The sequence below is a fragment of the Danio rerio genome, chromosome 3 (genome assembly GCF_049306965.1).
Source record: "Danio rerio strain Tuebingen ecotype United States chromosome 3, GRCz12tu, whole genome shotgun sequence".
Taxonomy (NCBI): domain Eukaryota; kingdom Metazoa; phylum Chordata; class Actinopteri; order Cypriniformes; family Danionidae; genus Danio; species Danio rerio.
The window spans coordinates 4,509,934-4,526,254 of record NC_133178.1 but is presented as its reverse complement, the minus strand read 5'-3'; the positions used below and the strand labels follow the sequence as shown (position 1 = coordinate 4,526,254).

Below are 16,321 nucleotides of genomic sequence, written 5' to 3'. Positions count from 1 at the left end.
ACTAGATAGTGAAAGATAGTCACTGATGGATGACATAAAACTACGGGAAAGTTTTCTTCCGTGTTGGGCGCGTCTTCATTGTCGTTCAGTCTGACTTTTTGACAGCTGAGATCTTACAGTGTGACATAGGAGCCATGTTTGTGCAGTCTGACATGCTACAATCATTCAGGATTATAAACAAGTGGCACAGTGTGAGCCTTTAACCAACTAAGTAGGATCTGAAAGAGCACTTGGTAATTAAGGACAGGTTATGATCAAGGTTTCAGCTGAATTCTTCAAAATTTGAATTCATTGGTTGGTAACAATCTCATTGCACAACAATTATCTGGCTTTTTAGCTAAACAAAGAGAAATCACTCGTGACTTGGCGTTCAGTGGAAGATTCCTTTGCCCACCAGCACACCAGAGCCTTAAGAACAAGGTGTGCATGTTGCTTTCTAACTGTCTGAGGGGCTTTCCAGGGTTTGTCATTATCAAATCTTGATCAAAATGGTCACATTCATCTCATTTTTCAGTCATAAAACCCCCTAAGCTGGTCGTTGTGTCTGGAGACATGAGCGGCACTTACCGAGATAACAGTTTTTTGTCTCTTTATCTGTTACACTTCCTCCTTCATATCAACAGTAATAAAAGTATGAAATAGTTTTCATACTGCAGATGCCTACACTGTGCATCCTTTCATGCGTTAAAGAGTTTACACGCAAAGCATGACGCTGTCAGAAAAAAAATATTTTAACTAGAGAATAAAACAGAAAAGGTGCAACACAGTGTAAAAGGGGGAAGGAAAAAATTAAACAGGAATCCTAAAGGGAAAGTTCAACCAAAAACCCAAATGTACTCATTATTTACTCACACTCAAGCACACATCTTTTAGAGCAGGGGTGGCCAATCCTGTTCCTGTAGAGCTACCTTCCTGCAGATTTCAGTTGCAGCCCATATTAAACACACCTGCCTGTAATTATCATGTAGTGTTCAGGTCCTAATTAATTAAGGACTTAAATGGTTCAGGTGTGTTTGATATGGGTAGCAACTGAAATCTGCAGGAAGGTGGATCTCCAGGAACAGGATTGGCCACCCCTGTTTTAGAGTTTCTTTATTCTGTTGAATACAAACTAAAAATATTGTGAAGGAAGCTGGAATCTATTGACGTCCAAAGGCAAAACATATGTTATGGAAGTCAATGGATATTGATTTTCATTTCAATAATTTGTGGCGTGGATTCAACAAGGTTCAACTACTATTCCTCAGAGATTTTGCTCCATTTTGACATGATAGCATCACACAGTTGCTGCAGATTTGTCGGCTGCACATCCATGATGACAATCTCCCGTTCCACCACATCCCAAAGGCGCTTTATTGGATTGGGATCTGGTGACTGTGGAGGCCATTTGAGTACAGTGAACTCATTGCCTTGTTCAACCAGTCTGAGATGATTCAGGCTTTATGACATGGAGCGTTATCCTGCTGGAAGTAGCCATCAGAAGATGAGTGCACTGTGGTCATAAAGCAATATACATTGTAAGCAACAATACTCAGGTAGGCTATGGCTTTGACACGATTCTCAATTAGTACTAATGGGCCCAAAGTGTGCCAAAAAAATATCCTCCACACCATTACACCACCACCACCAGCCTGAACCAGAACAAGGCAGGATGGATCCATGCTTTTATGTTATTTATGTCATATTCTGACCCGACCATTCAAATGCAGGAATCTTCTATTGTCCAATGTTTGAATTGTAGCCTCAGTTTCCTGTTCTTAGCTGACAGGATTGGCACCCGGTGTGGTCTTCTGCTGCTGTAGCCCATCTGCCTCAAGGTTGGACGTGTTGTGTGTTCAGAGATGCTCTTCCGCTCTCTTATTTGAGTTACTGTTGCCTTTCTTTCAGCTGGAACCGGTCTGGCCATTCTCCTCTGACCTCTGGCATCAAAAAGACATTCACGCCCATAGAACTGCCGCTCACTGGATATTTTCTCTTTTTCAGACCATTCTCTGTAAACCCTAGAGATGGTGGTGCGTGAAAATCCCAGTAGATCAGCAGTTTCTGAAATACTAAGACCAGCCCTTCTGACATCAACAACCAGGTTCAAAGTCTCTTAAATCACAGTTCTTTCCCATTCTGATGCTCGGTTTGACCTGCAGCAGATCGTCTTGACCATGTCTACATGCCGAAATGCACTGAGTTGCCGTCATATGATTGGCTGATTAGCATTTTGCATTAACGAACAGTTGGGCAAGTGTACCTTATAAAGTGGCTGATTGGTGTATGTACCACAGCCACGGGGCTGTGCATTTGATAACATACTGGGCTGTACAAGCTTTAAAGTTACTCAAAAGACATTTAGCCTTTTAGAATACAGAGTGAGTAAAAGTCTAACTTAATGATAGTTACTGTTATAACAGCTATTCTGAGAACACATTAAATGACTTATAGTCGTAGTCAAGAATAGTCTTGTTTTTGCTTTAAATGAAGATTAGCTTGCTTACCCCATTAATGGATTATTTTGCTTGATTTAAGGAAAAACTCATTTAATTTGGACTTTGAAAGTTGTTTCACTTGTCTAGAAAATATTTCTTGATTTAAGAACTTTTATATATCAGGACTAGAAACAAAACAAAGATTAATAAAATCATTTTTTACAGTTTGTCTGCTCCTGTAGCCTGATCGGATCAGATACACAGAAACTGGTTTTTATCTTTTTAGCGTCACCAACTCTTCCCGCGGATATAGATTTCTTCCTGATTCATGCTGACAACAAATTAAGTAACACAGAAGACGGATGAGACCTTGACAAGCAGGTAATAACTTTTGCATTTCATATATATTGCCCATATGTTTTTTTTTTTTTAAATGTGACTGATTATAATAAATGTTTTGGTCTCAGAAACAATTCTGTGCAGTACTGTTCAGTTTTGGTAAAGCAGAAATACTGGTTGAGATTAAGTCTGTAGTTTATCACTGATTCTCTTACTACAAATGTAAATTATTGACTCTATATGCTGTCAGCAATTAGGTAACTAGAATGCTAACACGAGTTGAGGACTTCTGAAGCTTTTAGAGGATGAACAGACAGAATTAAGAGGAGGATGATCAGCTGAAGACGAAGGACAGATGGAAGAATTAAATATTGATATGTACAGCAGTGAAAGCAGAGGTAAGAATTTAAAATATTTGGTTTCAAAAAATTTATTTCACAAAGGTGCCCCATATGGACGTCACATAGAATTTTATATATATATATATATATATATATATATATATATATATATATATATATATATATATATATATATATATGAGTAATTCCTACATTTCCATATTTTGTTTCTGGTTTCCATGCATAAGAGTCAAATTTCATGTAATGAATACTTTTTTTATAAGCATAAATGACATAAAATGTACTGACACATATATGTTACACATGCAACATGATGATAAAAGTTTTAGATAGAAATTGTATGCATTAGGAATATACAGGGTGGGCCATTTATATGGATACACCTCAATAAAATAGGAATGGCTGGTGATATTAACTTCCTGTTTGTGGCACATTAGTATTTGTGAGGGGGCAAACTTTTCTTTTTTTTTCTTTTTTTTTTATTTAATTTTTTGGGTTGGGGGCAAACTTTTCAAGATGGGTGGTGACCATGGTGGCCATTTTGAAGTCTGCCATCTTGGATCCAACTTTTGTTTTTTCAATAGGAAGAGGGTCATGTGACACATTAAACTCATTGGGAATTTCACAAGAAAAACAACCATGTGCATGGTTTTAACATATCTTTATTCCTTCATGAGTTATTTACAATTCCTAGTCTACAGTTAGATAGGAAAAAATGACTTGTTCCACTCCTAAAATATCAATTTATTCACATATTTTGGTAAGTAAGGGTTTGGGGGATGTTGGAAGGCTGCGCTTTTGGTGATGCTTGTGTACTCACGATATGCTTGGCAAACTTCTTTCCTAACGCGTGACTGGTCTAGCTACCATGTGTCAAGGACAGAATGTAGAAGTTCCCATTCTGAAGGGGAACATCCTAGCTTATGTGTGCTTTTGAGATGACCTTTTGTGCATTTTACAGCTGGCATTCGATAAGCTTTGATACATATGTGACATTGTCTGTAAGCGGTCTTTTTGTGTGCCCACTTTGTGTCTGAGTGCTCATACAATAATTAGAAGACTTTGAAAAAAATGCTGATGTTTTGTTGTTTCTGGAGACCAAGACATGAGCTGTAAAGGTCCCCCCCCCCCTCTTCATAAACAGCAACTCATTTGCATTTAGAGAGACACATGTGAAAACAGTGCTTCTACTCAAAGTGCATAATGTTTTATTCTCATTTAGTGCACATGAGATCAGAGTCCACTAACATTCTGTTTTGTTTTGTCTTTTACAGTGGGGTGTAGTAGTCCATTTTGGGGTCGTCCTAACAGTATGTTCAATACATAATCTATTTCAAATGATAAATGTTATATACAAAAATTTATATTGTCAGTTCTTAACATTTAATAATGGTAAGCAATGCTATGATGTAAACGATAAACAACAACAAATTGTGTTTTGACTTCTGGTATTACAGAAGTATCTTGTAGGCTACAGCACTCTTTTCTTCCTTAGACTTTAGACTTTTCCTGTGTATTTTGTGTTTCAGTGAGTGATCTGAGGATCGTTCTTCTGGGGAAAAGCGTGTCAGAAAACAGCGAGGTGGGAAACTTCATCTTGGGCCGATCAGCGTTTGACAGTGAAGCTCCTCCAGGTGTTGTGGAGAGAGTCGGAGGAAGACTGAGAGACAGACACGTGACGCTCATCAACAGTCCTCAGCTGCTCCACACAAACATCTCAGATGACCAGATCACACAGACGGTCAGAGAATGTGTGAGTCTGTCTGATCCAGGACCTCATGTGGTGGTTCTGCTTCTCCAACATCAGCAGTGTTCAGCGGAAGATCAAGAGCGTGTGGAGAAGCTGCAGGACTCTTTCTCTGAGTGCCTTTTTCAACACACCATGGTGCTCAGCACACAAGAGTCCACTGAACCCAATGATATCCTGCAGGAGATCATCCAGAAGTGCTCAAACAGACACTTCAGTCTTCAGAGAAGCAGCTCTGCTGATGATCTTCTGGAGGCCTTTGAGGACATTGAGCAGAGCAATGATGGACGGTACCTGATTTGTGCTCAATATGAAGCTTCACAGGGTTTTACAGTGGATAATCAGATCACAAGAAGAGGCGAGTATGATGAAATCTGATGTTTTATCAATATATGAACACTAATGATTTAACCCTGATTTGACTTGCTGACAGGTTTTGGGAAATTGCTGACAAATATTTCAAATCAGAGGCAAATGGATGCTCATTCTGGTCTAGAATAGAATATAATAAAATACCTTTTATTGTCACTGTACACATATATAAAGCACATTATATATTTGTGCGATGAGATTAAGGCCCTGTTTTCCTTTTAAAACGTTTAGCTATAGCCCCTTTCACACATACAGACCTTTCCGGAAAATTACCGGCAATTTTCCGGAAAGGTTGTATGTGTGAACAGGTCCTTTTTGAAAATACCGGTAAATTCGTTCTGGCTATTTTCCGGAAAGAGAAGTTGTAACATTACCGGTAATTTGCCGGAATGCTACGCTGTGTGAATGCAGAAGAAAGATTGCCGGAATAAGCGCGTCCACGTCTAGAACGTGCTGACGTGAGACGTCTGCTTTAGCCAATCACAACAGTCAGACGCATTTACGTCCGCGCGGTTTGTGAGAATAAAAGCCTTTGAATATTTTTCCAGACACATTTAGCTGCTAGAAGATAGTCAGGTCACGTTTATATGTTCTTCTTAATGCCAACTGTGTAAATAATCATCGATGAGATGCTTATGATAAGCCGTTGTTTGTTTACGTTCGTGTGCCTGTGCCTGCGCCTGCACACGCACATATTATGAACATCTCGACATGCGAAAGTGATCCTGAGAAAGTTGTTCGCAATATTGATCATCCACAGAGTTTTTAATTTAGTCAAATGTTTGCAAATACAAGCGCAGCCGTTTAAAGCTAAATTTTTCCGGAAAATTTCCGTAACGTCCTCGCCTGTGTGAACAGCGCTTTTTTGAATATACCGGTAAAGTCGTTCCGGAAATTTTCCGGATAATTACCGGTATCACTGTGTGAAAGGGGCTTATGGTTACTCCTTCTGTCCACACTACGACGTACTTTTTCGAGCCCCAAAAACTGAGACTTGACAAATGCTGAAGAGGACGTTTTTGTTTTAAGTGAAGTTTATTTATAAACTAATTTCAAGAGGATCACGTGCTTATGATTGTTTGCAGCTGGTCCCGCATTATTCAATGTATGATTCACCAATCAGTTGATTCCTAAGCCACTATAAGTACCCTAAGTTCCATATGACAGCCATCTTCGTTTTGAAGAATCCCCGCTTCCACCCCTACTCCTCCTCCTTTCTTAGATGGGTGGCACGGTGGCCCAGTGGTTAGCACTGTAGCCTCACAGAAAGAATGTCACTGGTTCTAGTCCTTACCAAGCCAGTCGACATTCCTGTGCATAGTTTACACGTTCTCCCCCGTGCTCATGTGGGTTTCCTCTGGCTTCCCTGGTTTCCTCCCACTGTCCAAAAACATGCAACTTAAGTTAATTAACTAATCCAAATCAGCACCATAGACATGCTCCTAGTAAGTAGTTATCTCTTAAGAGCAATCACTATCTGTTCATTAGTTACTACGGCAGGGGAGTTATCAAGATCTACCGGGAGTCTAAACGGGAGGGAACCCCGGGCTCGAGAATCTTATGAGCTCAGGGCTCTCTCCCGGGGCAGCATGCCAAACAAGCTTTATAATCAATCATCAGCTAAGTGTGGACATGGAATTTTTTTTTTTTAATCAAAAATGCTGTTTTAAAACTAAATGTATTGGTGTAAACGGGGCCTAAGTGCATCACACTACTCAGTGCAAACATGTAAATATATTCTTACAATACAAATCAGGGTGGGGTTATGGTTAGTGTAAGTTGACATGTACTTGCAAAGTTTCTTATAGTCAGTTAAATGTCCGTTGAAGGAGCAAAATCAGCAGATATTAAGCATTACAGTCTAATAGTCAAATGGACCATCAAAATAAAGTGTTGCTAATAGTTCTGAGGTAAAAAGAGAGATGTATAGTGTTTTCTCCACCTTACTAAGAGAAGAGAAACTAAGGCCCCGTTTACACTAAGGCGTTTTAGTTTGAAATGCATAAGTTTTGCTATGGTTAAGCCATCCGTCCACACTACGCCAGAGCTTTTTGGAAAAGCTGGATTAGCCGTTTTCATTCAAAAACGCTGCTGCTCCGTCTCAGTGTGGATAAGGGAAAACAGAGACATCTGAAAACAGAGGCGGGGCTGCTGAGATTTGCTACCTGTTTGGGGCTTTTGTGTCATTGCGTATCCTTCCCTTATTCATCAATCACATGACTATAACACATGGCTTTAATGCTACCGGTAGACAACAGACCAGCCTTCACTGTAAACAACAACATGGACAGAGAAATGGGAGCGTTGTTTGCACTATTGTCTGTTTTAGGTGCCATTGTGCCGTTCAACTCTGCCTTTTTTACTACAGCAGCTGCATATATTTGCTAGAACGTGCATGCCCAGAGTGCGCAAATCGTTACATAATATACGTTTTTGGTGGCGTAGTGTGGACGGAGATATGTTCAGAAACGCTAGGTGAAACGCTTGTGTGGACGCAGATCGTTTTTGATCTAAAACGCCGTTTTCAAACTAAAACGCACTAATGTAAACGGGGCCTAAGAGAACCGCAGATACCCTAGATAGTCATGTAGTGAGAAAACAACAGTCAACTGACGATTTTGACAGTCATGCAGTGAGACCTCTGTATAATCTTCTTTTTCTCTTTCAGACTGTGGGAAGCTGAATGTGGTAGTGTGCGGGAGCAACGGCTCGCTGAAATCTTCCATCTCAGAGCTGATACCACAGCACACAATCAGAAGATCAGGGAGTGTGAGCACAGACGTGGATCTTTATGGTCGTCAGATCAATGTGCTGGAGCTTCCAGCTTTGTTCAAGACTGAGCTCTCGGAGGAGGAAGTGATGCGACAGACTCTCGACTGTGTGTCTCTCTGTCAACCTGGCGTTCATGCTTTTCTCTTCATTATTTCCGATGCTCCGCTTACCGATGAGGACAAAGCAGAAATGGAGGTGATTCAGAGGGTTTTCAGCTCCAGAATCAACAAACACCTCATAACCCTCATCATGCAGAATTCAGAGCATCAGACAGCTGAACTCAATGACGAAACACAGGCTGTCACTGAGAGTTTTGGAGGACGACATTGTATCTTTGGTCCCACCACTCAGGTGTCCACGATGATGGAGAACATTGAGCAGATGCTGGAAGAAAACAGGGAAGAGGTTTACTCAACAGACACGTTTCTTGAGGCACAAATGAAAAAACTGCTCCACTATGAAGACATGAAGAAGAAACTTCATTCACTAGAGACAAATTTACTGTCGCAAGGTAATGACTAGAAAATCTGTCTGAGCTAAAAGAAGAGGCAATTTTAAAACCCCAGTTGATGCGGCTCTTCCACAAAGGAAGAACTTTTCAGAGTAAAATCCAGAAAGGTTACCCTCTGCACCAGGGGTGGCCACTTCTGGTCCTGGAGAACCACCTTCCTGCAGATTTCAGTTGCTACCCATATCAAACACACCTAAACCAATTAATTAGGATCTGAACACCACGTGATAATTACAGGCAGGTGTGTTTGATATGGGTTGCAACTGAAATCTACAGGAAGGTGGTTCTCCAGGAACAGGGTTGGCCACCTCTGCTCTGCAGTAGAAATCAGAGTATATGGTCTAGGGCAGGTAAGGGCAAACTCAGTCCTGGAGGGCTGGAGTCCTGCAGAGTTTTGCTCCAATACTAATCAAACACCTGCACATGCAAACCAATGTCTTCAAGATCTCTAAAAAGCTATAGGCAGGTATGTTTGATTAGGGTTGTGTGTTTGATTAGATTTCGCAGGACACCAGCCCACCAGGTCCAAGTTTGCAGATTCCTGGTCTTGGCAGTTGTTTAACTTACGGGAAAAGTCTTTGGCCTAGAAGGGATGGGGATGTGAGGTTAGGTAAAAACGTTCATATAAAAAATTCTGCTAAACTTGAAGGACTGGAATTGTACGGGGATAAGATGAATAAGTACAATGTGGAAGGAATAGAAGAATATACTTTTTTATACAAGTAAAACAGATAAACTTAAATAAAGGTGGGTAACAAAACAAACATACTAGAGCAGGGGTGTCCAAACTCTCTCCTGGAGGGCCGCTGTCCTGATGAGTTTAGCTCCAACTTTCTTCAACACACCTGTTGGAAGTTTCCAGTATATCTAGTAAGAGCTTGATTAGCTGCTTCGGGTATGTTTGATTAGGGTTGGAGCTAAACTCCTCAGGACACTGGCCCTTCAGGACTGAGTTTGGACACCCCTGTAGTAGAGATTATTTAAACATACAGATCAGACACACTTCATTAAATACACCTCTGGAGCATTTAGGATAAAAAAATGTGTTGATTTAAAAAAAACTTGGGCATTAAACTCCCATCTACCCAAGTGTAAACCATTATTTCTTTTACAGGTCCAGTGGAGACTGAAAATGAACTGAGGATAGTCCTGTTGGGAAAAAGTGGAGTGGGTAAAAGTGCAACTGGAAATACCATCTTAGAAAGATATGTGTTTAAAGCAGAAACATCTCAAGAGTCTGTTACTCAAGAGAGTCAAAGCGAAACTCGAGAAATCAATGGTCGACACATTACTGTAATCGATACGCCAGGACTGTTTGATACTGAACTCACTAATGAAGAAATCCAGAAAGAAATCAGCAACTGCATCTCCATGATTCTGCCTGGACCACATGTGTTCATCATCGTGCTCAATTTAGGACAGAGATTCACTCAAGAAGAGGCTAAATCAGTGGAGATCATCCAAGAGACATTTGGGGAAAACTCTTTAATGTACACCATGGTGCTCTTCACCAGAGGAGATTATTTAAGAAACAAAACCATTGAACAGTGTTTGGCGAAACCTGGATCTCCTCTAATGAAGCTGATTGAAGCTTGTGGACACAGATTCCATGTGTTCAACAATAATGAGACTGAAGACCGAACACAAGTGGGTGATCTTCTAGAGAAGATAGACAACATGTTAAAAGCAAACGGAGGAAGTTTCTACTCTTGTAAGATGTTCAGGGAAATAGAGAGAAAAAAACAAGAACAACAGATGAAGATACTGATGGACAGAATAGAGCAACTGAATGGGGAAAAAGTACAACTGATGAAGGAACAAAACGAAGAGAAACACAGAATGGCGACGATGATGGGTGTAGTGCATAAACTAAACAGAGAAAAAGAAGAACTGATAAAGAAACACGAGGAAGAGATAACAAGAGAACGAGAGAAGTTTACGATTGAAATTAAACAAATTAAGAAAGAAAAGCAAGAACTTTGGACCAACGATGAGACAGAAACAGACAGTCAATCGGACAGAAGAGAAAAAGAGAGGAAGAAAAAAGATGAGGAATATCACAAGGAGAAGATAGAAGAGGAGCTGGATGAAGATGAAATTGTGAGTAAAGAAGAAGAGGATGAGATGCTCAGAGAAATGGAACAGATTTGGGAGGAATTTAAAAAAAATACATATAAAAGAAAAAGGACAAGAAAACAAGGGGGTTTTAAAGATGGACTGGAGGTGCTGGATGAGACGTGGAAAGAGGATTTAGAGAAAGAAACAAATATTCAGGAGAAAGAAAAAGAAGAACAGGAGAAACTGAAACTAGAAGAAATACAAAACCAGGCTGATGTTGAACTGTATCAGACTCTCAGGATTAAAATTAGAGAACGAGAGAGAATAGAAAGAGAGAGACAAGAACAACCCCAGGATTCAGATAAACCGAAAAAAGGAATGAAGACTTTAGAAGAGAAACTGAATCTCCTTGATCATCAAGATGAGCTGAAGAGAAGACAAGTAGAGTTGAGGGAGGACTATGGCAAGGAGAAAAAGATGAAGAAAATCTATAATAAAACCAATGATTCACTACAGGTGAGTGTGTATCAAGTTCAAGTTCATTTGTTTATAGAGCACATTTAAAAGCAGTCACAAGACTGACCAAAGTGCTGTACATTCAAGAGTTCACACTTAGCTGATGATTGATTATAAGCAAGTTTGGCATGCTGTCCCGGGAGAGAGCCCTGAGCTCGAAGGTTCTTGAGCCCTGGGCTCCCTCCCGTTTGGAGGAAGAGAGGGGAGCCTTGAGCTCAGGTAGATCTGGACAACTCCCCCTTGATAAGAGCTGATGACTAAAAATTGAATGCTATTACAAGATATGCTGCGTTATAAAATTACCTGAATTGCAAATTTAGATTTATCAATTTACTTGTTGTGCATGTTTTTGGAATGTGGGAGGAAACCGGAGAACCCGGGGAAAACCCACGCAAGCATGGGTAGAACATGCAAACTACATACAGAAACGACCACCGGCCTGTTGAAGGACTAGAACCCGTGACGTTCTTGCTGTGAGGCAACAGTGCTATTCACTGGGCCACCGTGCTGCCCTATGGATAGAAAGGTAAAAAGGTAGGGGTGGAAGGGGGGATTCTTCAAATCGAAGATGACTGTAGTGAAAAAACCCTGGCTCTTTATAGTGGGTTAGGAATGGCCTGATTGGCGGATCATGCATGCTAATGCAGAACCAGCCGTGTTCAATCATAATCACATGCTCCTCTCGAAATTAGTTTATGAATAAACTTCACTAAGACAAGGTGAAAATAAAAAGGCAGGATATAAAAACATAGAAATAAGGCAAGAGAAACTTCTGTAAAAATGTAAAAAAGTAGCAGTAGCAGTCATCTTAAAATGCCAAGCTGAAAAGGTACGTTTTAAGAAGTGATTTAAAAATAGATAATGATGGAGCCATTCTAATCTTAAGGGGCAAGGTGTTCCATGACCACAGGCCACAGCCATGTCACCCTGCAGCCCAAGACCGGTTACTCACTGAAGCTAAGCAGGGCTGAGCCTGGTCAGTACCTGGATGGGAGACCACTAGGGAACACTAGGTTGCTGTTGGAAGTGGTGTTAGTGAGGCCAGCAGAGGGCGCTCAACCTGTGGTCTGTGTGAGTCCTAATGCCCCAGTATAGTGAAGGGGACACTACACTGTCAGTGGGCGCCGTCTTTCAGATGAGACGTTAAACCGAGGTCCTGACTCTCTGTGGTCATTAAAAATCCCATGGCACTTCTTGTGAAAGAGCAGGGGTGTAACCCTGGTGTCCTGGCCAAAGTCCCTCTATTGGCCCTTGCGATCATGGCCTCCCAATCATCCCATTTCCACCGAATTGGCTCTATCACTGTCTCTCCACTCCACCAATAGCTGGTGTGTGGTGAGCGCACTGGCACCGTTGTCCTGTGGCAGCCGTCGCATCATCCAAGTGGATGCTGCACACTGGTGGTGGTGTGGAGAGACCCCCCCCCCCCCCCTCATGATTGTGAAGCGCTTTGGGTGTATGGTCATACACAATAAATGCGCTATTTAAATACACATTACATTACATTACATGACTGAGGACCCGCCACAGAGAAAGCTCTGTCCCCTCTGCGTTTCAGCCTAGACTGCGGAACTGAAAGAAGATTTATAATAACTTAATTCTTGTTTGAATATGAATGAAGGTTTCAAAAGATTGGAACAACACAAGGATTACTTATTAATGACAGAATCTTAGGTGACCTAAGCTTTGATTATACAGAATAAATTGTGTTTGTTTCAATCCCAAAAGGTTGCCGCCTACAGAAAACTGATTGCACAATACACCAAGTGGTCCTGGAGTCTTTACAGAGCCATGATGGAAATAGAGAACAAGCTGTATAACCACATAGACAATGATGTGATCCATGTTGTTGAAGAAACTGATCTGCAAAGAGAACTAAAGACGAGTGAAGTGGACAAATTAATGTCTGACTTTTTTGAGAACGATGAGGATAAATATATATTGAATAAATGGAAAATGTTGTTTGAAAATAAAACCAAAGAGCATCTGGAAAACACGGTAAAAGAGTTGACGCAGAAATTAAATAAGATTCTTCGACAGCGAGACCTGAGGAAAAAGAGTGATGCTGAAAGGAAACAACACGAAAACATGCTCTATGAAAAGAGCAAAGAACTCACTTTGGAGTTCAAAGACAAAGCAAACGATGAAAAAACACTTAAAAAGGAGTTTAATTTGTTTTGGGAAAAGAGTGTGAAGGTGATCAGCAAAGACAGTCCTTCGATTAAAGAGATTGACATAATGAAGGATGTGAAAAAGATCCTGAGTGACATCTACGACATTCCTACCGTAAGGAAGGATAAGGATATTTTCTCGGTGCAGATTTTTGTAGATTATGTAAAGACAAACAAATCTTGTCATGCTGACGAAGTCCAAATCCGATCGTTTGTCTCAGATGTTGTCCAGCAGACAGATAAAATGATCAAGTCCCTTAACTTGGCAAAGATGGGCTACAGCATCAGCTCCATTCAGCAAGTCGTAGAATACATCAACAAAAGAGTAACAGAACATCAGGAATTGATGAAATATAAACTGAAGAGTGAATTCTTGAGGGATTTGGTTCTCTCCATGTGTAAAAGGGCAAACAAGATGATCACTGACCAACTGAGGCTGTTCAGAGAAGCCAATGAACCTGCAAAATATTTGAAGAAGAAGAGAGAAGAGTACTTTAGTGTTTTCAGTAATTACTGTCATGGAGCAAAACCATCTGCTCTATTTGGTCAGATCATCTGCCAGAAACTGAAGGAGCCTATTGAGCAGAGCGTCTACAAGAAAACCGCCAGAGATCTGACAGATGAACTGAGATTAAACTGTGAATCACTGAATGGAAACAGATCAAAATTAGAGAAACACATCCTGAAGACACTGGCAGAAGAGGAGGACTTTGACAAATACATGAACTGCATTCATCATCCCAGAGATTACTTCATGAGTTTCATCAGAGACGAAGTCAGTCGGTACGTCACTGATAAGTTCAGAGTCAGCATTTTACCCAAGATGATGGAGAACATTGAACTCCTCAAACAGAAGATCTTGAATGCCGCACATGAATCCACAGTACAAGCTCAAGTCAACAGTGGAGATGTGGAATTGTGGTTGGAAAACTTCATACAGCAGCTCTCAGATCAGTTGATCTTCTCTGAAAAAGACCTCAGTGGAATAAACTATAAGGATGTCAAGAACTTATACCTAGTGGAAGATGTGATCAGACAACAACTTACTCATGTTATATATGGAATCAGCAGTGAATTCAACACGGAGACGTTCCCGTCTAATCTGGACTACGCTTTCAGGCCAGATGAGCTTCTGATTGATCACTTCTGTCAATGTTGTTGGGTTCAGTGTCCGTTCTGTGGAGTATTCTGCACAAACACCATACACAACCATGCTGGAGATCACAGCGCAGAGTTCCACAGAGTGAGAGGAATTAATGGAGCAAACTACTATTTGACACAGAATCTCTGTGCTGATATTTGCACCAACTTGGTGGCAAGTGATCAGTGTTTTTATATACCAGACGAATGGTTTAAATACCGAGAATATAGACAAGCAGGGGGAGTTTATGCAGACTGGAGCGTCACTTCGGATCTCTCTGAACTGCCCCACTGGAAGTGGTTTGTGTGCAAATTCAAGAAACAACTGGAAAAATACTACAGTAAGACTTTTGAGGAGAGTGGCAAGATTCCAGACGAATGGAGAAAATACTCAAAGCAAGAAGCTCTATTGAGTTTAAACGAATGCTTCTAAAGGAGTGTCCACTAGTATAAACAAGTACATAAAACAAAATGGGTAACACTTTACAATAACAGTACATGCATAATGATGTATTAATATGTAAACTAAACATTACTTTATTATGAATTAATGATGAGTTAAGGTATGCACTAATCATGAATTAACTTTAACTACAACATGAGTCACATGAGTTCATGTGTGAATAACGGCTGCCTTAATTACTTGTTAGTTCATGATTGTTTGTTAATTAATGTAATAATTACCACATTAGTTTATGCTTAATTTAACCATGATGAACTCATGATATGTTAATGTATAATTATGTTGTGACTTTACTTGGAGGGGCACATCATCATTAACCCATTCTTAACTACTCATGAACTCCTTATGCATGTCCAACTAGTGAGTTTACACTGAATAACAATAGAAAAGTGTTCTGTCAACATCAACATGAAGAGGAGCTCATGAGTAGTTAAGGATGAGTTAATAGTGATGTAAGAACGGTCTTTAAACCACAGCGGTTCGAACTGTAGTTCTGCCGAGTGACTAAAAAGTGATCAGCATGATGGTAAAAAACTGTATATTTCTAGTCAAACCATTCTTCTGCAATCTTATACCAAAAACGGAAATAAGGGCAGTATTAATAGCTATAAATGTGGGAGAGCGTTGATATTATGTGATTGTATTGTATTGCTATATGGAACAATTAAGTGTTGATGTTAAATCAAAAGTAATTCACAAATACTTGAAAATGAAATGATTTAATGACAATAATTCTCTATGGTTACAACTGAATTAATAACAAAATACTGTATAAAATGATAAAATATGAAATGATAAAACATATGGTAAAAATTGTACCCAGCTTAAATGTAAAATTAAAGTTACCATAGGTAGAAGGAGAGACACAGAGGGAGGGAGAGAGAGACAAAGAGAGCAGGCCCAAAAGCCTGATAGCAGTAGAGTCAGAGAAGATAGACTCCAGAGGAGAAGAGGAGCAGAGCAGGAGAGAACCAGGCCAGGAAAAGAGAGGCAGGAAAAAGAGACAGAGCCAGAGTTTACCACCTATTTTGTATCTTTCTTGACCATGTGACCACCAATGCTGAGACATTCAAACTGACCAATCAACATGTGACCACACCATAAAACCCCCAAAGTCCACACAACAGGCCCTGATCTTATCAGTATCTGCCTTTGTAGTCAGTATGGACCTTCTTGAGTGAAAAAGCATGTTTTGTATTATAAACAAATGCATATGATAATTTAGCCTCTTATAGTGATGTGCCCCTCCAAGTAAAGTCATGACATATGTGATAGACTGTAAATGTAACTGTAAAATATAAAAGTTTAAGCAAAAATAGTGCACCCCAAATTATTTTTTTAAAATCTTTCTTTTAGTTTAATATTTAAAAAGACCTCAATAATACTTGTGTTCTGTTACATAAACTGAAGTGTGTTCGGCAAGATGCCTGTAGAGGGCGCATTACACTAGTGC

At 40.1% G+C, this 16,321-nt stretch overlaps 1 protein-coding gene across 1 annotated transcript; it reads left to right on the top strand.

The window, feature by feature from the left end:
- Nucleotides 1–3,930: 3,930 nt before the first annotated feature.
- LOC141381084 (uncharacterized) lies at nt 3,931–16,310 on the top strand. The gene is made up of 5 exons (XM_073943802.1): nt 3,931–4,428; nt 4,648–5,223; nt 7,906–8,520; nt 9,635–11,094; nt 12,823–16,310. Coding segments are annotated over exons 1-5 (4,668 nt in total). The 5' UTR covers nt 3,931–4,427; the 3' UTR covers nt 14,839–16,310.
- Nucleotides 16,311–16,321: the final 11 nt, after the last annotated feature.

Bases quoted from the DNA above. Each gene is read 5' to 3' on its own strand.
- LOC141381084 (XM_073943802.1), top strand. The intron at 8,521-9,634 runs GTAATGACTAGA...TTTCTTTTACAG, and splicing joins GACAAATTTACTGTCGCAAG to GTCCAGTGGAGACTGAAAAT. The intron at 11,095-12,822 runs GTGAGTGTGTAT...CAATCCCAAAAG, and splicing joins AAACCAATGATTCACTACAG to GTTGCCGCCTACAGAAAACT.